The sequence below is a fragment of the Capricornis sumatraensis genome, chromosome 20 (assembly GCF_032405125.1).
Source record: "Capricornis sumatraensis isolate serow.1 chromosome 20, serow.2, whole genome shotgun sequence".
Taxonomy (NCBI): Eukaryota; Metazoa; Chordata; class Mammalia; order Artiodactyla; family Bovidae; genus Capricornis; species Capricornis sumatraensis.
The window spans coordinates 59,373,724-59,398,187 of record NC_091088.1 but is presented as its reverse complement, the minus strand read 5'-3'; the positions used below and the strand labels follow the sequence as shown (position 1 = coordinate 59,398,187).

The following is a 24,464-nucleotide window of genomic DNA, read 5'->3' as shown; positions in this document are numbered from 1 at the left end:
CGTGGCCTCAGCTCAGACAACGGGGAAGGGCATCAGCTGCAGATGCTGGTGTGTGACCTGCTGGGTGCCCCCGTGGCCACAAGACTCTGTGGGTAGTGAGTGCTTGGCCTGATGACCTAGAGTAAACTGCAGGAGCAACCAGCGGCAAGACGACCTGGGGAAGACAGATCGCTGAGCTTGCAGATCCCTCAAGTTGTGCCCAGGTCTTCATGATCCCACGGACTGGGGCCCACCAGGCTCCTCCGTCCATGGATTCTCCAGGCAAGAATACTAGAGTAGGCTGCCATTCCCTCCTCCAGGGAATCTTCACGACTCAGGGAAGGCGAGCTCTTTACCGCTGTGCCACGAGGGAAGCCTGGATCACTGTGCTGGAAAGGCAAGGAAAGGAGGCCAGGGCTGGCGGGGACTTTCGGCAGCAGTCCTGGGGGTGGAGGGGGAAGGTGCCTGCAGCTCCCACGGGCCTTGGCTCTGTTAAGCCTTCTCCCTGGGGCGCTGGGGGAACCCTCTTGCCCGTGGTCCAGAGGCCCCCGCGCTCCTCCTTATGGGCCAAGGCTGCAGCCAGTGCCCCCACGGGGCCTGCCCGGTGGGTGCGCGCCCAGGGGCCGGGGAGGGGCCGCCTTCATCTCTCTCTCAGGTTTGGTTTTTTACAAGATTGATTTATTAACTATGATACATATCACGTAAGGCCTTTTCAGTTTTGTACACCATTCCCATTGAGACAAGTACAATACTTTGTAGCAAATACATGATTTTAAAAAACAAAGCCAGACGGAGAACACCTCAGTCAGAGATGCTCAGCCTCTGTTGACGGCTGACCATGCACTAATCAGGTTGGAGCCTCAAAAAACCCACGATGTGTTAAAAAAAAAAAGTCTGCAAATTAAGCAAACATTCCTAACGCCAACTAGAGGATGTCCTGGTTAAAGCCCCTAAAATACAAAGAAATAATTGGTATGCTTTCTTTACATACAGTTCTCCACTTTTGCTGCGAAACAGAATTTTGGGCACACAGCCAGACTACTAACACATTTCAATACCATTAATGTTCCCCTCCCCATCCTCAGGAAACTCAAAATATTTGTTAATCCAACATATATAAAGATCATTTAACATGTGAAAATACAAGTACCAGAAAAATAAGCTGGCAGCAGCACTATTCCAAATTTTCAAACAAGTTTTATTCCCATACAATTCAGACTTTTTTTAAAAATGTACACAGGGAACATGATTCTTCTTAATGCAAACAATAATTTACGCCCTGTCTCGACTACACTGAGGTGTAACATCACTGCTGTTGGAGCTGGCCGAGGCGGGCTCTTGGACAGGAGGCGCAGGCAGTCACCTCGGAGCCTCGAGGAGTCTGCAGTCAACAGCCGGTGGAAAGACGGTTCCGGGAGGAGCTGACAGGACATTGGTGCAGGCCCCTCCTGGCCCCAGGCCTTCTGCCATAGGATCACCAGATGTGACCTAGGTTTCCAGCACACACGACTCAGTCGTCCTTTCACCTAAGCATGAATGCGCGGCTTGAACCTGCCAAGCAACAGGAGGGCAAGACCTCCGTCCACCGTCTGCGGGAACTGGAGGCCCTGGGGGTGAGCGCCGTGGCTGTCCCCAGCGGCTAGCCCAAGGCCCTGGAGCCTCCTCCTCCTGGGAAGGCAGCCATTGGCCGAGCAGAACAGAGCCGCCACCTGAGACAGCCCCCAAGCAGTGTGGATCTCCTTGTAGGAGGGGACGGGGGAGGGTGAGGGTGGAGAGGAGCTCGGATCACAAGTGCTGCAGGGAACTGGCTGGACCTCCCGGCCTGGGGGCAGGCAGCCCGCCAGGGCCGCCCCCTCCACAGGAAACTGAGGCACGGGGACGAGTGGAGGCGAGCTCTCCAGCCCCTTCTGGCCAGCGTGCTGCTCCAAGGAGGTCACCCTCTGCCCACCCTGACCAAGATACAGCCTGCTAGAAGAACCGCACCTGCAGCACGCGTTCAGCCTGGAGGAAAGCTGGGGAACAGCATTTTAGCATTCCTCCTTGGAAGGTCAAGTGTTGGGAAGAACTCGACCGAATGCAGGGACAAATGCACTGTGATAACCACATGCAACACAGCCAAGGACCGAGGCGAACTCGCAAGCCACGGCCCTACCCGTGGACCACTTCCTTCCGTGAAACCTCCCTCCAGAGCCAGCCTGACACAGCCAGGGCTGTCTACTTCTGGCCTCAGGGTCTGCACCTTCGGGGATCTGGACGGGGAAGAGCTTCCGGGCGCCCCACTATTTCACAAGCCCCGCGTCTCCACCGCAAGGCTTTCCCAGTTTGGCCAAGGCTAGTAACATCCTCGCCGCCCTTAATTCCTAGAGTTGTGGTGCCACTCGCATGAGAATGACCTGCGGAAGAACTTTCTAGAGCTTAGCACACTAGATAAATGGGTGGGGTGGGCAGAGTTCCAGTTAAGGTCGGCCTGCCCCCGCACACACCCACTCTCCTTCATGGGTCCCCATCTGAGTGCCCATTTGGTCCAAATACCAACACTCTCTGCCCCCTAACTAGCACTGCTGACGGTGGGAATGCCAACTAGGAACAATTGAGAAATGTCCTCCAAGCCCAAGCCAGCCTGAGAAGCAGAAAATGAGAATAATTAGCAAAGGAAATAGAGAGGAACCCCTGGAACTTCCTGTCCAACTGTGGCTCTCTGGGGAACGAGCCACCCGTCCCCACCTGCGGTTAAAGCCCTGGCAGGATTCCGGGTGCAGGCCTGAGGGGCCCCTGCAGCTGTCGGGCTGGCTAGCAGGGGGCGCTGTGGGACCAGCAGCGACCCCGTGGAGCTGCGGAAGCCTGGTCTCCGCTACTCCCACAAGGGTTAAGGGTGCAAAGCACAGGTTTCCACCCTTACTGTGCCCTTTCTTCTTCCAGGAAAGTCACCTACCACTTAGAGAAGTGCGGTCTCAGGGAGGGGGTGGCGTGGGAAGGCAGGACAGTTGGGGGCTTGTGAGGTTCCTGGTGCAGAGCCAAGGTTGCAGGTGGCAGTGTGGTCCAGGGTGCCAACAGAGGTGGGAGGGAAGCAAGCTGCTGCTGCTTTAGCTGACACATGGGACAGTGTTCCCAGGCCACTCTCCAGGCTTCCCTTCCACCCCCACCCAACACCTTGAAGGGCTGCCTGGGAATAAGCGAGCATGACCTAGAAAAAGGCTGATTAGTCAATGGAGTCACGTGCACACCTGCCTGGGACTCAGCACTGGGGCAGCTGCAGGGCTAGAGAAGCAGGAGTCTGCCGACCTCAAGTCAAAACTAAGCAATGTCCCCCTCCAGCCAAGCCCCAACTGAGAAAGCATCAGACACAGATCTGCCAGAAGAGAAGATCTGGCATCTGACAGTAAGACGTTCATGTACCTTAGGTTTTCTGACTTGTGTCCTTAAGGAGGCGGTAAAACGTGCAGGGGACATGTAGTTTTTCCAAGCACCTTATTTTGCTGTACAAGAACTAGACACAGTGCGAGATCCAGCTTATCCAGAGGAAGAGTTGGTGAGCACAGGCCCTGGCCCGCCCTCCAACAGCCAGTGGGAAGCGTCTGGGGCCAGGGGTGGCCGAGACTGTTCTGAGGCGTCTCTCACTTCGTCAGCGGCCTCGAACATACCACAGGTGCTGCTTCTTAAAGTGCAAAGAGACCCCCGGAGGACTGTGTGGCAGGCGGGCCTCCACCCCACGCCCCCACGCCCAGGGTACCTTAGTGGCTTCTCCACTGCGGAGGCATGGCCCAGCCACGGGATGGGGGCAGCCGTATCTGTAGCAGCCTTAGCAGGGTCGCTGTTTGGGGGTGGGGTGGGGCAAAGGGGGGCACGATGAGGAAGCTTCTCCCAGAGGCCAGTGGAAAGGCCAGGAAGGGTGGGGAAGCCCATGGAGAATGGTGACGGGCAGGCACGCCGCCCCGTCCTGACTGACCGCCTCTGTACCGGCAGCTCCTCTGGGCACTGATGGCCGGGGAGCAGGAAGGCCGGCCCTGCACACACCAGCAACTGTCACACCCTCGGAGTCCCCTGACACAGCCCACTTCCCACGGACAGCCCTGCTGGCCCAGGAGGAAAATGATTCTACTTCAACACCAAACACACGGAACCAATCCCCCACGTGCCTGCGGGCACCTCCCGCCGCCCCACTCCCTCCCTGCGCACGAGGGGCAGTGTCCCCGCAGCACTCCAAGGCAGACAGGTGCTGGGCGGGCCCCCAGCTCTTTCTGCCAAGGGGCTCGAGTCGTACACCTGGGGCGGGGAGGGGGAGCTAGTGACAGGACCTAAGTGGGGCCCCAAAAGGCTCTCAGGCTGCCACCCCTGGGCACCCCGGTCTTGCTGTCACAAAGACGGGTTGCCCTCCACTTGCGTGCCTCTTGGCAGAGCTGAGGAGAGAGCTTCATCTTGAGGTCTGTAGTTTTCTTCCTTTTTAAGAATTATTGGGGGAGGGATGTCTCTCCATTTTTCTTCCAGTGTTCCTTTGTTTTAAAGGGAATGGGTCCCCAAAGCCTGTGAAATGGGGCGGGGTGCACGGGGGCGGATGCGCCCATGCTCCCTGGTCCAGGAAGAGCTGGCCTCCTCTGTCCTGACCTGCTGGGCCAACGCCCTCAGATGGGACTGTACCTTAGGGTGGCAGAGCTGGCCTACATGTTCCCAAGGAGGCTGCCGGGCAGGCTGCACCCGCCAAGGGTGGGGAGTGCCGGGCGCAGCAGAGGGACGTGTCCTCGTGCGGGGCTGCTGGCCCTGCCCTGGGGCAGTCGGACCTCAGGATCTCCTCCTCCCGGCCGACGCCAGGCTCTGCCCAGCAGGCGGCGGCCCTGAGGCTGGTGTGCACAGATGGTGGGGAGGGGTCCAGGGAGCAGTGAGGGTGTGGAGGGCCCCTGCCTGCCTCGTTCAGTCCGCAAAAGGGTCCATGCCACAGAGCAGGGCTCCCACCACGGCCTGCGGCCAACCCCAGGTCTGCAGTGCTGGGCTCAGGGTAGCGGCCGGCCCAGCCTGCGCCTTCTGTTGGCGGCTGCTAGTGCTGCGGGCTGGAGAAGGCGAGAGGAGAGGGGACCCTCCCCGCCCCACCCCAGCAGGCCTGGTTCTGTTCAAGGCCCAGTGCCACCCCGTCAAGAGAGAAGACCTTGTCTCCTTCAGCCCGAGGCCTCAGGGGCTCACAGCGTGTGTTCGGCTTGAAGTTGGGAGGGGAGCAGTGGCTGCATTGGGGACTGGGGGGTGGGCGGAGGCGACTGGGGCGGCGACGGCTGACTTGTGACGGGCGTGGAGGTGAGGAAGGGCACGGTGGAGGCCAGGGCAGAGGGGGAGCTGGGCGTGGCACCAGGGGGCTCGCTGATGGGCCGGTTGTGGAAGAAGAAGGGGCACTGCTGGATGAAGAGCTCGATGATTGTCTGGTAGGTGCGCGTGGCCGTGAGGGCGTCCATGGTGCTGAAGTCCGGCCTCATCAGGGTGGGCCAGAAGCAGATGGACAGGTTCTCGCTGGTCATGAGGTTCACCTTGTTGTTGTGGCTGACTCTGCGGGTGACACCAGGCTCGAGGTCAGAGCTCCAGCCCCCTGTGCTCACGGTCACCGTTCCCCCGGCTGCTCTCCTGCCCCCACCCCCGACCTGCAAGCTGAGAACCGAAGAGGCCCGAGCCCCCTGGGCCCGTCCTCTGAGGCCCCCGAAGTGGGGGGCACTGCTCTGGCTGTGCAGAAAGGCAGCGTGTGTGTCCCATAGCAGCGTTCATGGAACACCACTCTGTCGGGAGAGGAACAGGTCTGGCTGGAGACCAACCCTGCTGCGTGGGAGTAACGGCGGGCAGGGCTGCAGCTCCCTGCACGGGCTTCCCTGGCTCCCGTCCGCTCTTTCCCACAGGACGCCTGTCTGGGTGCAGCACGTGGTCACAGCCGTCAGGGAGCATGGGTCCTGGAGAGCGAGCTTCTTCGGTGGGGCTGGGGGCCGAGCAGGCCTCTCTCAGACGGAAGCAGGACAGAGCCTGAGAAGGAGGAGCCGGCACCCGACGAGCTGAGGACAGAGCCCCGCTCAGCTTCCTCCCGCAGCCCACTGGCCCTAACTGGAGGGTTTCCAAGGAGGGGAAGATAAACAGCAAGCCCTGCAACGTACCTGTTCAGGTGAGAGATGACGTATTTGAAGACTTCATGGTTCTCTTTTGGAAACTTCTTGAGTACCTCCTTAAGGGCGTGTAACTTCTGCTCCCGGTCATTGATTTCTGAGGAAAGAGAAAACCAAGATCAAGGCTGGTGGGCCTGGGGCTCAGATTAGCTACTGGTCCTGGGCAGTGGGGGGAAGGGCCGCGCTGCCTGCTCTGAAGGCAGCCCAACCCCATCCTCGCCCCACAAGCCGAGCCCTGGGCAGGCACACCTGGCAGTGGCGTGGGGCCAGGGCCAGGGCCAGGCCCACCTCTGTGCCCCAGGCCCCTGCTCCTGAAGAGGGGCACTGTACACCCAGAGCTTCCTGGCCCCCACCATCCAGAGACTCTTCCATGAAGGGCACCATTCTTTGCTCATCTGGTTGCCCCTGGAGACGGGCATCCTGATGCCTAGCGCCTGCTGCCTCCTGAGCAGACGGGTGGGCGCCACTGCCTACCCGCGCCAACAGTCTCGGGGGGGGGGGGTCACAAGACCAAGGCTCTGTCCTTTCCCTAGAGTCAGGGACCCTCCACGTATCTGCCCTTTGGAAGAGCTGGTGGAAACGGTAGGGAATTCTTACAGAGTTCATCTAAAGAACTACGTGTCCCCTAGTGTCCTGAGACGGAAAAGCTAGCCCAAATGAAACGCTTCATTCAAGCCAGGCCTGCTTCGGCCAAGTCCTCACAATCGTAGGAGGCTGGGATCACCTCACTTCCAGGATAAGGAATCTGAGGCTCAGGGAGGTGGCAGCAATCAGGCTTTTGGTCTGGGAATCAGACCCTGCCCAAATGGCTGCAGAGTCTGGGTGGGGACCACTGCGCTTCCTGGGGTGCTGGCAGCCCCTTCTTGAGTGGACCTGGCCTGCCCTGGAGGTGAGAGTTGGCCTGGGCTAGCAAGACGAGAATGGTCTGAGGCCGACTGGGTCAAGATCTGAGTACGGCCACTTGTCAGAGCTGAGGCTTATCTCTAGGACCCCAGGGCTCGTGAAGATCACAGGAGGACCCTGTGAAGAGATGGGGCAGGTGGGCGGGGGGACAAGGCGTTCATTAACAAATACAGTGGCGCCTAACTACTTTGGGGTACAGGCTCCTGTGGGTGGATGAACACTCCGGATCCTCTTCCACAGATAAACCATGTACAGGTCTGCCTACATCCCTGGAGCTTCCCAGACTCTCCAAACCCATGTGTTCTTCAGGAAGCCTGTGGCCTCCTAGTTAAGGACTCCAGTGGAAAGTGACATGCCCCAGAGGGTCACTGTCTAGGCAAGTGGGTATGAGGAGCCTCAAACTAGACTGAGAAGGACAGATGGAACATCAACGGTGGCGGGAGCAGTGGGAGGAAGGGTCATGCGGTCTGGGTCCTATCTGTGACACCAGCCAGCTGTGAGGCTTCGGGGACATGACTCTGAGTGGCCGTCTCGTCTCTAAGAGGCTCAGAACAGCGCCGCCTTCACTTGGCGACACCACACCCTGAAATGCAGTGCTCACAGCCAGACACACACTCAGCACCTGGGAGCAAGGCTGAGACTCAGGGACCAGGGGGAGAGGAAGCTGCAAAGACGGCCAGGACAGCCACCGGCAGCAGGAAACCGGCAAACGTTCAGACTCGAGAGTGTGGCTTGATGAAACAGTTCTTTGGTGACCTAGACCCACAGGAACTAACTATGTGCTGCCATCATCAGCGTCATTTCTCTGAACCCAAGGTTTGTTTTAAGGGCTCAACGTCAGGGGCACACTTTTTTTTTGTCTGGCCTTCAGTTTCAAAACCCTTCACTGTTAAGTTTCAATAAAAAGGAAAGAAGTAAACTGCTCAGGGTGGGAGCAGGGCTGGGGGGATGAAGAACTGTCCTGGAGAACACGAGAAGCGTGCGCGTGGCACGGAGTCTCACTTCATGAACCGACTGTGCCCTCTTCCAGATGCAAGCTTGGCACGGGCCTCTCCTAGGTGCCTGCACGACAAACACACAGCTGTGTTTGTTTTAATCAAGCACTTGAGCAGCAGCACCTTCATGTAAGAGCCCGGCCTCACCCGTCCTTCCAGCTGGAAGCAGGAAATGGGGCTGATAATGTCACTGCCTGCCCAGGATGTCCCCTCTCCTTCCTAACCACTGGGCAACAGGACAGCCGCCCCTTCTCTCTCTTCCTCACGGGGGGCGGGGGGAAAGTGGAGATTACAACACCTGCTCGGATGGAAATTCGAGGACCACCCTCAGGCATGCCAGCCTCCCTCCACCTCCTGGCACAGTGTCTCAGCAGGACCCGGATGGCCACGCACCCTGGGAGCGTGGAGGGAGACAGACCGTCTTGCTCTCCCTGCTGGCCACGCGGGGCAGGTGCTCTGAGAGCCAGGGAGCACCGAGACCCTGGCAGGAGACAGGGAGGATGGCAAGGGGAGCAATGAGGGGCTTCCCAGTGCAGGGCCAGGCCCTGTGTCTGCCCCGCGGAACATGGCCCCCTCAAGGACGCCCTTCTGACCTGTCCTGACTTGCTTCCCGCGTGCAAGTAAAGCCCAGCAGTGCCGGGGACCCACCATGGGCTCCACCTGGCAGTCTTTTCACTGCAGCCCCAACACCAGCAGCACGTCGCCCGAGGGCCAGAATGTCAGCGGGGCAATGTTTCACGGGTGCTCTCTAGGCAGCCCCAGCCGAGGAGAGGTGGCGCCGGTGTGCCCCACCCTGAGAAAGCCCACTCAAGAGGTGACAGCCAGGCCACGGGGCTAGTGACGGGGAGGGGGGCACCCAGTTCCGTCTCCAAGTTCAGCATCCCTGCTCTGATCAGCTGCCTGCCCCCAGGCTCGGAGCCCTCGCCAACCTCAACAATCCTCTTCCAGAGGGGTGAGGGGCTCTGCAGGGCTCACGCCTCCTCAGCTAACACATCGTAGTACTGAAATTAGGTGTATATCAACTGAGACGGCATCAGGAGAGGCGTTCTGCGGCCAGCTGAATCAAGACAAAGTCTGGACAGAGACCAGGCAATGTGGAACCCAGGCCCCAATAACTCAGGAGGAAGAGGAGGGCAGAGCCAGGGGCCACACCCTTCGAGGTATACAGATAAACCTAGGCTCCAATGAATAAGAATAGTAGGTCCAAGGTCGCAAGAACTGGCGTCGGGGGCCCAATCCCAGACACTGTTGGCGCCCTGGCCGTGTCACCCCACTGCCACCTCTGGCTGCCAGCCAGGCTCCCGGCTGGAATCTCAGCTCAGTCCTCAAGGAAAACCCCCGATGGACTCTGGCCACCCAGCACATCCACACCATCAAGAAGGCAAACCACCAGCTTGAGCCCCACCCTATGACACACGCAGGCACCCCCGGCACCAAACCACTCTGAGGCCGAACCTTCACTCTGCTGGGCCCAGAATGGAAGCGTCACGGTGCCCCTCTCTGGAGGTGTGACCCTGCCTGTCCAGTAACCTGTCCAGTGGTCTCTGACCCATCAGACGAGGCAGGGCCTGCACACGTGTCTGCCTGCTGCCGCCTGCCCCTGCCCCACACGGGGCCGGGCGTACACTAGGGGTGAGAGCGCCCCAGGCTCGTAAGCCGCTGTCTGGACAGGCGAGCAGAAGCAGGACCTGGCACCAGCATGATCCCAAGGCAGCACCTGAGCACCGGCCGGCGAGCAGCCAGGCTGACCCGTCCAGCGGCCACGCAAGGCAGGCGTTTATGCACCTCCAGCCCTCAGCTGCAAACAGTGAGATGACATGCCAGCATCCGGAGCCCTCTGGGGTCATATATCTTGACCCTCCCCTTTTTTTTTCTTGGTGGACTCTTAGTTCCCTGAACAGGGATCACCCCCAGGCCCCTGGCAGAGAAGGCATGGAGTCCTAACCACTGGCTGCTAGAGAGCCCTTGTCCCTTGGACAGTTGCTGAAGAATACTGGTCTCCATAGACTATAATGTGCACACAGAACTCACAAGCAGTTACGCTGGATAATGAGGCCCGGAGGGCAAGGACCCTTAAGCTCAGAGCCTCTTGGCCTGAGACAGAGTCAGCACGAGGGTCTCTGCCAGCACAGAAGACACAGAGGACAGGGGGCATGGGGACTGGCTGGACCAGAGGGATTCCAGACACGGGACAGGGGTGTCGGAGTGGTCGTGAGACGAAAAGGAGAGACTGTAGGGCAGGAATAAATGATACTGTTTGTTGAAGGCTGGGCTGAACTGTGAAGGCGAGATAGATGGAGAATTCAAGGCTCCTCTAGCTGCCTCCTGAACTCTTGGTCCTCTCTGAAGCCAAGCTCAGCGGCCATCTCTTCTACTATGACCCAATTCCTTCCTCCTTCCTCTCTGTGCTTTCTGCCCTTCCAACTTGGCTTGCTTCTCGCCGTCTGGCAGAGAACTTAAATGAGCACTGGGGAGGCAGGAAAAACGTCTTGGCACAGAAGGTCACACCCGGCTTGCCACTCCCTGGCAGCGCGGGCTGTGGCTGCCAGTCACTTCTCAATCTCCCACATGGCATCTTGTATGTGGCAGGAAGATAGCTGGTGAATAATTACAAAAGTCTTGCATTTGTAGCCACAATTTCAGCGATATTCACACTGCTGTGAAATTCTGGAGTGCACAAAGCAATTTGATGGTGACCTTGATATTTGCTGTGATAGGATCTGAAACCATCTCCAGCCCTGAATGCACCCGGACACGACAGCGCTCAGGTAGGAAGTGGAAAGAGCTGGTCAAGTTGATGTTGCCATGGAAACCCAGCCAGGCTGAGCTGAGCTACTCTGGGGGCTGAGAATCTTTGTTCCCTCGTGTCCCTCACCATGAACTCTAGCACTGCCCGGTTGGTGTTACGCTCTTATACACACAGCCCCACTGCTCACTCAGCTCCGGCTGAGGTGCCATGTCAGTGAGAGACGTTCCTCTCTACCAGGTTCAAGATAACCGAGCTCCAGCTGACGAGCGTGGGGCACAGGAAGCACACAATGGGAAGAGGAAGCGGAAAATCTCCACCCTCTTCCAGGCTGCAGGAGCGGCAAGCAGCTCCCTTCCGCAGAGTGGATGCCGGCGGAAGCTGCTGGAGGAAGGCAGCTGACTCCCCATCAGTGACACCTTCCTCTCCTGCCCCCTGCGACCCTCCAAAAACAAAAAGATGCCATGTCAGCAATTCCCGCACAAACAATGGAATTCTTTCTGCGGGGCGCTAGGATGCCACGAGCCTCTAGATGGCGCCAAGTCAAGACAAACGCTGCTGGCAACCTCCAGGCTCCTGGCAAGCTGGGTGCCAGCCCACACTTCTTCCTACCTGCGGCCCAGGGAGGCTTGGCTGAGGGGCAAAGAAAGCTGGGTCTGGACATAGGCCTCCCATGCATCTCACATCTGAGCCAGCCTGGAGCCTGCTAGAGAAGTGAGTGCTGGGAGGACCTCCATCTCTGGAAGGCAGGACCAAGGCAGAAGCTGGCACTTGTCCCCACGCCCTAGCTCATCTGGGAGACCCAGCCCCTCTCCTGAGCAGGCAGATTGGCGAGCAGGCCAGGAGACACCATGACTGTTCTGCCAGGGCGTCTGCCCCATCCCTATGGGGCTGGGTAAGATGATGGCTGTGAAGCATTTCAAGCAGCTAAGAATGGTGTGCATAAACTACGAAGAGACTGTGGAAACAAACATCACGGGAAAGGCAGATCAGAGCACAGCGACTCTGGGGCCCTCAGCCCTGTCAGCAGTCAGATTCTGACGGGGACCCCTCCCACAGCTCAGGGCTGGGCTTCCATCAGCACCTGTATTTCCCAAAGCCGCCAAGAGTCTACAACCCATGACTTGAAGTCCTGCAAATCTGTGGCCTCCCCTCAGTTTTTGTCCACACCATCAGCTTTGTGAGTAGACCGTGTGTGCTTAGAGCTCCGTCTTTGGAGTTGGACAGCGGCAGGGTAAGACTAAGGTCCTGGGGTCTGAGAGACACAGCTCCCTCTTGCGGCTGCACAGCAGCAGCTGCCTCTGGCTAAAAAAGTCTGGACTGTCAGTCCGTGAAAAAACTGAGAGGTCAGGCCCCCTGCAGCACTACATGAAGTCAGGGACGGATGCCCAAGGGCAGGGTTCCCACCGTGGGAGAGCCCCCAGGGAGAGGCAGGCCAGGACAGAAGGGAGTCCTTGGAGCGGGCAGGACCACGAAACCAGAGGCGCTCCTCTGCAGCTGCCCCCGCCCCTCCAGAGGCTCTCTGGCCCAGACCACGCGTGCACTTCCTTTCAGGAGAGCTGGGAGGAGACAGAGTCAGGAGGGAGAGGCCAGCACAGCCTTCCACCGAACAGGTCCGTGACTCAGCCGCACCTCCAGGCCTCTCCGAGTATCCTTTCATAAATGCAAGCAGGGATGGCAACCTAGGACACGCAGGGCCAGGAAGCTTCCACTGTGAACAAGCAAAGGAGCGAGGCTCTGCCCCAAGTCTGGCATAAAAACCAGGCTCTCAACCACGGAGCTTTGGGGCAGCCTGCAATTTTCCTGACAGAACGAAGCCCCTCTGGTCGACAAGGCCGGGGTCTAATCTGTGAGCCCCTCTGGTGTCATCTTGCTAGTTCTCTTTCCTGTGTCCTTCAGTCTCAGTTCCAAGAGCCAGAGCGTCAGCTCTGAGGGCAGGACCTGTTCTCATGTTGCTGCACCAGCCACCAGCCCCCACCCCCTGCCCCGCCATTTGCCCAGCAGAGTCAGCCTGGGGCGCCACCAGGGGCCCACGAGCCAGGCGGGCTGCCGGTACTCACTGTGGGCCTCCACCAGGTCGATCTGCATATTGTACGGGACCAGGGGATCTGGCAGTTCTGAGAAAAAGCTCTTCATGGCCCCCGCCACGGTGTTCACCGTGAAGTCCTTCTCTGCCAAATCCAGGTTGTGATCTGAAAGGAAGTTGGGAGAGTGAGGCCAGGCCAAGCGAGGCTGTGCCAAAGCAAGGAACACTTGGCGCTGCCAACAAGCAAGAGAAACTTGCAGAACCAGGGGTGCTGCTGGGGGCTGGCCTGGAGCCTGGGGAGGGACTCACGGTCATCACAGACTGGACAGGTGGCACCCCTGGGCGCTGCCAAAAAAAAAAGTTCTGAGACTCACAGACACGCTGACATGCATCCTGCCCAGATCAGCCTCTGAGCAGAGGAGCTGCACCTCCATTCTGCGGCCGAAGCCCCCTCGTCTGCCCTGGACATACTGCTGCCTTTCCTCACACCCCCACTCGGGGAGACAGGAGGAGGCTTCCCCCTAAGGCCATGTCACTTTTCCTGGAAGGTTACAGAAATGGCACCAGCAACTCTGACTGCTGTCTCCACCCTGCTCCTTGTGGTGGTCAGGCAACCAGACTCACTTTCCTCTTGCTGGTCCCATCTAGCTTATGATACCACCAACTCCTGCCTCTAATTTTTCTTTCCATACTTTACTGCATTTCTGATTTGTAACAAATCATCTACTGATAGATCTCGACTGTTTCCGCTTGGGAGTATACCCTGGGTTGCAGATCCTGGCATATACATAAGTGTCTAACCTAGCGTGGCTCTGCCCGCATCCTGACCTTGTGCTTCCGATCCTTCAAGACTCACAAGTTTCCCTTCATGCTGCCAGCTAGTGGAGACTGTGGAGCTGGGTGCTGGGAGTGAGGGGCAGTGTCTGCTCCCACCACGCACTGGGGAGTGGCTTGGGCCTGCAGGCTTGCACAGGCTGCCTGGTTGGCTCTCCCGAGGCCCAGTCACATGCTAAGCCAGACCCCACTTTGACCTTCTGCTTACCTTCCTTTCTGGCCAGTGGCATCTGTCAAGTTTTACTCTTTGGCTCCTTTGCATCTGACACTGGTGGGTGTGACCTCTCACCCCAGTGCGTTCAGCCCTAACTGAACTGGGTTAGGGTGCAACGGATGTGGCCATGTGGCCCTTGGCCTCTCAGATCTGACCTAGCTTAGGAGGCAGAGAGTTCAGCTTGCGGAGCCCCGGGCCCAAGGCTCAGCACATCACAAGATGCTCCCCCGTGCTTTGTTTCTCTCCTGCAGGACTCTGTGAGGAGGGCAGTTACGGTGGAGAGGCGCTGCCAACACAGGACTGTCATCTCAACCCAACCTTGAGTCATGTGCCTGCCATGACCTCTGCATGGCCCAGACTGAGGGAAGCAAGGCCTGGGTCTCAGTGAATGAGGCCCGTGCTAGGGGCTGCAATGGTGCCTCTGGATGGTGGAGAGGGGAGCAGCCTGGCTGAAGCAGGTTTGTGGGGCAGATGCTTCTGTTTGCTGACAGGAGCCAAACACTCTCTCCTCCTCAGCCACCCAGCCAGCACCCTTGGCTCTGGGGCTGTGTGGCAGGAGCACCCCAGGGGGCTCCATCGGCAGCGGTGTCTGCCTTGAGTGGCTGTGGCCTTACCTTGGTCAAACTGTCTCTGCAGACTCTCCATCTCTGACTTGTTCCCGCTGACCCGGTAGATGCCTTCAGTGCTCAGCCCTGGGGAGAGACAGGCGTGAGCCTTAGGAGCAGAAAGTGGAGAGCAGAGCAGGAGGGAGACGGGCTTGAGGGGAGAAGCGGGGGGGGTCCACGAGGCCCCCCTGGGGCGAGGGCACTCGTCTTGCCTCGGTGCCTCAGCCCACTCCTGCCCTTTTTCTTTCTCACTTTGAAGTTTACAAATATTTGTTTTTTGTAAAAACTAAAATAATATAGAAACACATCAGACAAAGGTAACATCTGTCCACATTTTGATATATACCTGGTAATTTTAATTTTAATAAAATAGAGATAATACTATGTTTTAACCCACCCTTTTCACTTACAAACTATATTGTGAACCTAACCATTAAATATTCTTTTATAACACAATTTTAAAGATAACACAGTATACAACAACTTAAAAATCATCTACTGTTAATCCTTTAGGTTTTTCCCGAAGTCCAGTGTGTATTTCTTACTTTGTGAATTTTCTATTCATGGTTTTGATCATTTTCAAACGGAGTGGTTCTCCTCATTTTGCACTTGATATTAAGGAACTATGTTACTGTCATATAGCTTTACACTTCCCTTTCATTGTCTGTCTCCTAACTGTGGGCACTGAATTTTCTTTGACGTACATAATTCAAAAATGTTAGGTTTTCAAGACCAATCTGCTTCTTTATGTCTTCATTTCTTTTTATGGTTATTTAGAGTGGGTTTTCCTTTTCCTTCTGGAACTTACTTGGTGTCCAGTGTAAGGTAAGAGAAAAAAAAAAAGACCAGTAAAATTCAACTACGTAACAATGTAGGAGGGGATAAAGTTCCAAGGGAGAGCGGCCTTGCTCCGCCCCTCCGCCCAGGAAGCACTGTACAGCTTGCAGTGGACGCCAGGCACTGCTGGTCAGCTTGGCTCTCCCTCTCTCCAGGAAGGAAAGTCCACTCTGCACCCCCGAGACCGTGGTCTAAAGGACAACGGTCAAACCAGCCTGGGGTCCTGGCTGGAGCTCATGGTTTCGAGCGACCCTGACGAGCTGGCGGGGCACTGTGGAAGCGCCCTAGAGCCAGGGCTGCACGCCAGCAGGCAGCGCAGGCAGTGCAGAGCGGACCCGGCCTCGCAGTCATCGCCGTAACTGACGCCTCCAGAGAGGCACCCGCTGGGCGAGACGAAAGCAGTCAGTCAGTTTCTGGGGCCCTAGATTGGTGGCAGGTGAACTCTGAAGATCATCGAAAAGTCATCATTCCTTGGCCTAAAAGCTGTTAACTGCACATGGGCCCTTTCACCCCAAAGACAAGGGCATTAACGGACCGGCCTCAAGGACACCCTACCGTGCAATGACTTGCTACCAAGAAGCCCCATCACTGCATGCCTCCCTCTGGGAGACAACATTTCCACGTGGTCGCCATGCTGTGCACTGGGCTACATGCTCCCCGCAGCCACCACTCATTTAATGATGGCACCATCGAATCCTCAGCCCTTTATCGTGGGAGCCACTGGATGAAGAGAGAACACAGATGAGGGAAGTGGGGTTTGGAAAGGGGAAGTCCTTGGCCTAAACTGCACAGCTGCTAAGAGGCTGCAGCATGGTCTCAGTCCAGGGCCCCCACACTATTCAGAAGGGGCTTGCCGTTTAACCCCCATCAGGCTGGCGTCCAGACCACAGCCGCCTCTGCCCCCACCCCCGGAGAAACACCACATCTCTGTGAAGTCCACAGGCCCTCAGTATTCTGGGCAGCTTCTGAGATGGTCCATGCCCTCCAGAAGTCAGCGGCCAGCATGGCCCCTGCTCACCATCCACAGGTAGTAATTCTACAGTAATTCTCTTTCCCTGGTGACTTTTCTACACTATTCTCAGATACTTAAACTTTCTACCTATTGCACATCTCAGGTAACACACATCACAGGCTTCAACATGAAATCATCCACATTTTGACAAGCCCTGGGTATGTGTCAACAGATCCAAATCTCGCCCTCTAGGTTGACAAGAAATCACTATACTTTTCCCTTTATCTGAGTATCAGCCCCTCTCGAACACAAAGAAAACAACAGTACAAACACGGGAGCCTCAAAAGTCCTCACGGACATGGCCACAGTGCCTGCGCCCCAGCGTGGAGAGGGGCTCTCTGAACGGCAGCGACAAGATCCTGACAGCCTCAGTCCACTTACAATCTCTGGCAGCCTCCGCACAGGAATCCTCGGCACTGTCTCCTAATGGCCACCTGCCCGGTATCACAGGGCTGAAAACACACAGCAAATGAGCTATCTGGAGACCATCTGAAAGCGCAAGGCCAGCCCCTCAGCACCAGCTCATCACCACCTCAGTATCTCCTGTAATCTGGATGCACGCTTCTGTTACGAAACCCCACTTTAAAACAGCAATTCTGCCACCGACCTATACAACATGGCATAATTGAGGAAAGGTATCATTTGCTTGGCCAGAACAGTTGTTCGCAGCTATTCATTAGACATCAATAAAATAAAAACAGAAACCTTAGGGCAGGCGGCCAACTGCCAGTGAAACAGAGGGCAAGCGACACGGGTGAGAACCTGGAGGCTGGGCACAGTGAGGCAGCTCGCCGAGGACCCCAAGGCCAGAGCAGAAGGGCTAGGGCTTGGAGCAGACCCCCACATGGAGATGCTGGATCCCGAGCAGCATGCACCCAGAAACGCGCCAGGGCTGGCTCTGGCTCACGCCTGCCGGCAGAGAGCAGTGCCTCCTTGTCACAGGCCTGGTCCACGGCCAGAGGGCCAACTGAGAAAGCTTCAGCCGTAAGCTCTGAGGCATCTCTATATACCAGGCATCTCCAAAGACCCAGTATCTCGGGAACAGGCCCTGCTTCTTTCTTCTTCTTCTTTTTTAACTGAGCTCCACTGGTTTCTTTGGGAATCTTTTAATCTTGTGTGAACAAAACAAGAGGAAGTTCGGAACCGCCAAGGTTGCGGTCTTCAAAAATCTAACAATTTCTATGAAGAACAGTTTTGTTCTAATGACTCTAGAGAACAGAGCTACGACCAGAATGGGAATGACAGGAAGGCAAATAGTCTCTCAGTGCACAATCTTAGCTACGGCTGTCACTCATTATGAAGGGCCAGAGCTTCTGAACTCCCTCATTGGACAGCCATCTGTTTGGGATGCTACTTTTCTTTTTAGAAAGATTAATACCTGGTCTAAGAAGGCAGTCAGTAATGACCAACCATTTACTCAATGCTTACTATATGTGAGGCACATGATGCCGAGTCCTTACCAGGCACTTCTACACGGGTTCTCACAACATCCCCTTCAGAGAGATTACTACTAACCTCATTTTACAGATGGCAACGCAGAGGCTAAGAGGTAACGTAATACTTGCAAGGTCAGAGAGCCAGTGAATTACCGTCTGAAGCCCACCTGCTTCTGGAGCCTGGGTTCTTTTACTGTGGTGTTTTAAATCACGCACTTTCAAACTGGAGCATGCAGCAGAATCAGGGCTCGCTATAATCTGGATTACAAGGCGGCTGCACCTCCAGGGTTTCGGGTTCTGTTGGTTGGGGGCAGGACCCAAGAATCTGCACTGCTGACATGTTCCCAGGTGATGCTGCTGCTGCTGGCCAGGGACTCGTGCTCTGAGGACCCCTGTTGCTCTAGAAGACGGGACAGGTCTCCAAGTCCCCCCGACTCTTAAAAAATTCTATGATTCAAGAATATTTAGGGGGGAGAACAAGGAAAAATAAATACCAGAGACTAGGAATGAAGCATTTCCAAAAAGTATTAAAATTAGCGCTTTTTATTCGTAAGCAACATTTTTACACATTTAAATATGGCCATGTGTGAGTTTTCAAAAGAATGTTAAAAACGTAAAGAGAAAAACAGCAAAGAGGCCTTATTTTTCTCTTTCAGTATTTACTGAGCACCCAGTCTGGCAGGTGAGCTCCTTCACAGAGCTGCAAGCTGTGGTCCTCCTCAAAAGCATCTCACCGACAAAAGGCTAGTTCCGCTCAGTCGCGTCCAACTCTTTGTGACCCTGTGGACTGCTGCACGCCAGGCTTCCCTGTCCATCACCAACTCCTGGATCCTACACAAACTCATGTCCGACTCGGTGATGCCACACAACCTTCTAGAGGACGCACCAGCGGCAGCCATGAGGCGTTCCCCACAGGCTAAGACCTGGCCTCTTTTACTCCTGACCGCCCCGTCCCGGTGGCTGAGGTGCCTGCGGCATGTGGCACACTAGGAGCTCCAGCAGAGTGGACAAGGGACTCGCAAGAGCTTGGAGATGGCGGGGAGACTCCACCTTCTGCGCTGGTATGTGTCCCGTTTTCTGAAATGGGCAAACAACTCTTCATTCCAAGTACTTCTGCTCAGCACCGGCGCTCTGGGCCTCAAGTCTTGCCATACTCCCCTCAGCCAGGCTTTCAGCCCTGCTCACACACCCCAGGACTCAGTTCCTCCTGAATTTCCTTTCTAGCAACAAATCAATACTTCCTCCAAGACAAACTCTGACTTGTTTATTTTTCACTTTCTATATTTAGAAATAAAACTCAGCACTTTAGTCCTTAAAAAAAGAAAAAAATTAATCGGTGTTGCCAATGCTCTAAAATACCCCACAGCAGACAGGCTGTAACTACTAGAGGACAAGTCGACTTTTAAGGAAATGCGGCTAACAGACCATTCTCCTTTTCTTTCACGTGTCCAAGAGGTAAGCCTTGGGCAGGCTAAGTTTCAAGGCCAGAGGGCTGCCGAGAGCTCAGGGAGAGAAAAAAACCCCTCTCGAGCATCAGGTCCAAACTGTCTTGAAGAGGGCTGACCTCTCTAACTAGAATAAGGAGCCCCCACTCTGGGTCAACTGCCAACAGCATCTCTACAGCCTATCTCCTTTTGAGGCCCCACTGCAGCACCCCCACCACGATGGAGGGTGAAAGGGCTGGGGTGAGGCTGAGCATCCAGGCTGGAAGCCACTTACTAGCGGTGAGACCCTGGGCGGCTATGCTTCCATTGCCTTCTCTGCACCGCACAGGTGAGTGTAATGAGGTCTTGGCACAGGGCTAAGGCAGGAGCAACGGTCCTAACGACCTGAGTGGAAAAGCAAGCTGGCAAGTGGAGGACACCTGAGTTGTGCCATCGGGGGGACCCCGGACGCCGACTCTTAACTTCTGCTCCCCTGAGTCTATGATGGATTAACTTCACCTTCGGAGACTACCGCAAGGAACAAATAAGATAACTTATGTAAGGCCCACTGTAGAACGCCTGCCTTTTTTTTTTTTTCTTTACCTTTTAACAAGCTGCAACAGCAGCACCTGTCTGTAGGCATGGCCTGCTCTAAGGACCCAGTCAAAACAGGCCAGTCGGCAGACAATAATAAAATATGCACTGGCTTCTTTTTTACTTCAAGTATTTTCCCTTTAAATATTTAAATAGAATTTTTTTAATAGCACAAAGTTACACGTAGTTTCACTATGTAATTTTTTTTTAGTAGAGAAATTAAGATTTTTAGTTGAAGTTTCAATATCTAGTACTTTTCATTGATCATCTATTTTAGACGCAGTGGTTGCACACGTCAGTCCCGATCTCCCAGTTCACCCCAGTCTCTTCCCCGTGGTGTCCATGCCCCTGCTCTTTACATCTGTGTCTCTGTTCCCACTGTGCAAATAGGTTCATCCGTACCATTTTTCTAGACTCAATATACACATAAATACACGATGTTTGTTTTTGTCTTTCTGGTTTACTTCATTCTGTGTAAGTCTCTACGCATGTGATCTCAGTTTTGATCCTGGCTCTCTCACAGCTGCTGGGCGACTGGGAAAAACCGTTCGACCTCTCTAAGCCTCGGGTTCCTCATCAAAAATGGGGCTGTTTACGAATGACTATGCTTCATGGCAAATAGATGGGGAAACCGTGGAAATAGTGTCAGACTTTATTTTTTGGGGCTCCAAAATCACTGCAGATGGTGACTGCAGCCATGAAATTAAAAGACGCTTACTCCTTGGAAGAAAAGTTATGACCAATCTAGATAGCATATTGAAAAGCAGAGACATTACTTTGGCAACAAATGTCCGTCTAGTCAAGGCTGTGGTTTTTCCAGTGGTCATGTATGGATGTGAGAGTTGGACTGTGAAGAAAGCTGAGCGCCGAAGAATTGATGCTTTTGAACTGTGGTGTTGGAGAAGACTCTTGAGAATCCCTTGGACTGCAAGGAGATCCAACCAGTCCATTCTAAAGGAGACCAGTCCTGGGTGTTCATTGGAAGGAATGATGCTAAAGCTGAAACTCCAGTACTTTGGCCACCTCATGGGAAGAGCTGACTCATTGGAAAAGACCCTGATGCTGGGAGGGATTGGTGGCAGGAGGACAAGGGGACGACAGAGGATCAGATGGCTGGGTGGCATCACTGACTCGATGGACGTGAGTCTGAGTGAACTCCGGGAGATGGTGATGGACAGGGAGGCCTGGTGTGCTGCGATTCATGGGGTCGCAGAGTTGGACATGACTGAGCGGCTGAACTGAACCGAACTGAGATGTTGTGCATACTCAGATTACAGGTATGAAGAGCAACTAATACAAATGGCTGGCACACTGAAACAATGATGATAATAATAAAACAATAACAGTTAACTTTTGCTGAGGGCTTACTATGTGCCAGGCTCTTTCTTCAGCTCTTCACTAGAATCATCACAGTGAACCCACCCAGTAATTCTCTGAGGCAAACAGTATTATTTTTATCCCCAGTTTACAGAGAGCAGGTAGCAGCTCAGAGCGGCCAAGCCCAAGGCCAGAGAGCGGGGTATGTGGTGGGCGTCAGCTCTGCACTGGCTCCCTCTCGGCTGACTGTGTGTTTAAATGCTGGGCTCCTCCCTCCCATGTTAACTCCCTATTCCCTTACCCTTTAAATATCACGTGTTGGCTTCACCCTGTAAATGCCGGGTTCATTCCTGTTCCTCCCTTGTTCACTCAGGCGCATTCGTCTCCTCCCTCACACCCCTCAGCGTTCTCATCTGTCAGCCGGAGGAGCAGGGAGAGCCAGGGAAGAGACGCTGCCTCTCTCTGACCGACGGCAGCCAGTGGACAGGGTCGGCGCTCTCCTCCTTCTGAAGCTCTGCTACTGATCACAGTGAGGCAGCCCCGCGAGGCCCCCTGCCGCCTTCCTGTTTCGGATGTGCCCGGAATGCTTTTCTGGCTCTTCTGTTCCTTCGACACTAAGGTCACTCTGGCCCCTCCAGTGCCTCTTTGTTAGCTGTCTTCCCTGGGTAATTCCCTCGTCAATCAAGATCTGTTTCTGGCAATGCCACCCCTCCTTTCTCCCTGACAGAATGCCTCCAGCACTCTATTATGACAGCCTGACCGAGTGTTAGCCCCACAACCGGGCACTGTGGCGCTACAAATTTCCAACGCCATTGTATGTACACGCAGCCGTGTCATAAATCTCGAGGCTGAGGAAGAAGGGAGAGAAGAGACCTGGAGGGGAAAGATGAAAAGATCACACCAGGTCTGGGGCATCATATGGCTCTAGCATCTGGCTGATCTCTGTAAGCTTCCCGGGCACTTCCTGTCAGTCACTGTGAAGGAGGGCTTCTGGGCCCTGCTCTGAGCCCGCCAAGGGGCTCGGTCCCTGATTTTCAAGAAGACACATACCCCAAAAGATGTGTTTTAGAAAACCACCGTGACGAAGTCAGCCTTAGGCCAGCCCAGAGTGGATGCTGCTGGTTCTGGGTAGCCTAGGATGGAGGGGGAGAGGAGTGTGACCTAGAACTGGGGAGCAGAGTGGACTCTGCAAGGCAGCCACTGACATTCAAAGCCAGGAGCAGCTGGGAGCCCCAGCACACTCGAGCCCAGTGGCGTGGAGGACGGCAGCGTGACTCGGAGGCAAGCTAGTGCCGCCCCAGTGCGGAGCTGGGGCTGCGGGTGGGGCGGGGGTCCTCACTGACCGAACCCCAAGCCACCAACAAAGAAACAGTTGTGCTAACAAACAGGCACATACAACCCACCACCACCACCACCTCCATGCCAACAGTGCCAGCTCCTACTCCACAGCGGGGCCCCGGCAGATTCCTCGTGTGCGTTAACGAGGGCACAGGTGAGCTTCTTTCGGGTTCCTGATTCTCACCAAGTCATGAAAGGTTCAAAGATGGCACCCATCACAGCCCAGCGGCCCTCCTTTCCTGGCCTCTTTCCTCACTAAGAAAGGACGCTTCACAGGTTAGAAGCCTGTATGCGACACTGGCAGAGAATCTGATCGGGACCCCGCCAGCCTGCAGTCCTTGCACTCTGTGTCTAGGATACAACACAAAGCTGTCCACACGCGGCCTGGGGGGCCCGCACCACACCCGACTCTGCTGCCCCCACCCAACGCCCATCACACTGGCCTTTCAAGGCCTCCTAGTGTGACCCCCCCCCAACTGCCTTGGAGACTGCCTCGCTTCTGCCTCCACTTTTTGGAGTGGCTAAACCCTGCTCCCTCAGAGGTCTCCCCTGACCCCCAGATTAAGTCAGTTAGGAGAATAACTGCTTATATTTATGCAACACACACACTGGGCCAGGCCGTGACCAGCATTTCACACACATGGTCTCCGCGACCCTCACAGTGGCCCTGGGAGCTGCATCCTACCGTTACGACCGCTCCCATCCGGCTCCAGAGCCCAGGTCTAACCACTGCACCTACTGCCCGCACACTTTCTCTATACAGCACTGGGCTCAACCTGAAGGTCACTGGACAGCTGTGTGGCGGCTGAATGGCGGCCCCCTGAGGAGAGAGGGGGCATGTGCTTCAGTTACCCTTCTATGTTCCTGGACTTGGCACAGTAACTCGTGCCTGGAGAAGGCATTCGGTAACTATCCAAAGAAAGGAGGGAAGGAGGGAAACCTGCCTGATAACAAAAGCGCAGTTTCTCTGGCTGAAGAGAGGGAGGAATGGACTAAAGTTGTTTGCTCTCGACCAGCCCCGTGCTTCAAGGCATCCTGGCAGGCCCTCCTTGCTCATGGAATACAGGAAAGAGAAAGTCTGAGGCCTGGCCAGCACAGAGAAGTGCGGCACAAACCAGGACGCCCTGCTCCTGCCTTCCTTTGTGGACTGGTTCTCCCCTCTGCCACTCCCTAGAGAAGCTGAGGGGACCGAGTGAATTCCTGCGCTCTCCAGTGTAAGCCACTGGCTGTTCTAGGTGTGGTCTCCCCATCTGGGCCGTTCACTTTTACACATCAGGTCAGTGGCATGGCTTTGGCTGAGACCCCCACAAGAGGGCTGCGCATCCTCCTGGAAGCTAAACAGAAGCCCCCCGCCCCCCGCCAGGCACACCTGCGCACCACTAGGGGAGCAGGGGGAGCGAGGGAGCGAGTGCTGCTCCCCGGGCCGACCTCGGCACGGCCTGCTGGCACACATGCCTCGACTCGTCCCGCCGCCTCCCAGTGAGGGCAGAGGGGCCTGGCCACCGAGGTGCACCGCTGAATGGAGGGAAAGGGTGGTGGGAACAGCCAGGCAAGGCAGGCCTGCTGGAACTGTCTCGGGGAGCTGGGCTTCCACCCAGATCATTTCTGTCTTGGATGGAAGGGCAGGACTACTCTGTGAAACAGGCTTTGCTTCTCTTTGACTGCCTGGCTCCCCAGGCAGCTTGCCAGGGCATGCTGTTCCGATCAGGGCACTGGGTCCCGAGGAAATCCGCGAGCACTGCCGAGTCACAGCCACGTGAACTCTGCTTATCTGGAAGAGTCCAAAGTGGAGCTGACTGCCTGCCTTTATGGCGAGGAGGCATTTTTGGAATGCAAATGACTTGTGTTTAACTTTAAGCAAGGAGAAACCAGGAGGGTGGTGAGACACGGGCACATGGGCAACAGTCATGGCGAAAGCTTCATCTTAGAACTATCTGGATAATGAGAAAGCATAACCAACAAACCCGGAGTTATCGGGGCAGGGGAGGGGTTGAGGGACACAGAACCCCCGTAAAATCACAGCACATGCAACCACATACCTCGTATTCTAGCACTTAATCATCAAAGCAGCATGAATAT

At 55.7% G+C, this 24,464-nt stretch overlaps 1 protein-coding gene across 1 annotated transcript in view; it reads right to left on the bottom strand.

Annotated features, from left to right (window-relative positions):
* Positions 1-759: 759 nt before the first annotated feature.
* The window catches only part of ARHGAP35 (Rho GTPase activating protein 35), a 75,965-nt gene continuing 52,260 nt past the window's right edge, over positions 760-24,464 (bottom strand). Inside the window, exons 3-6 of the mRNA XM_068992141.1 lie at positions 14,437-14,514; positions 12,809-12,940; positions 6,096-6,201; positions 760-5,505 (exon numbers count right to left, since the gene is read on the bottom strand). Of these exons, the coding sequence (XP_068848242.1) occupies positions 5,148-5,505; positions 6,096-6,201; positions 12,809-12,940; positions 14,437-14,514 (674 nt within the window). The 3' untranslated portion in view covers positions 760-5,147. The remainder of the gene's footprint in view (positions 5,506-6,095; positions 6,202-12,808; positions 12,941-14,436; positions 14,515-24,464) is intronic.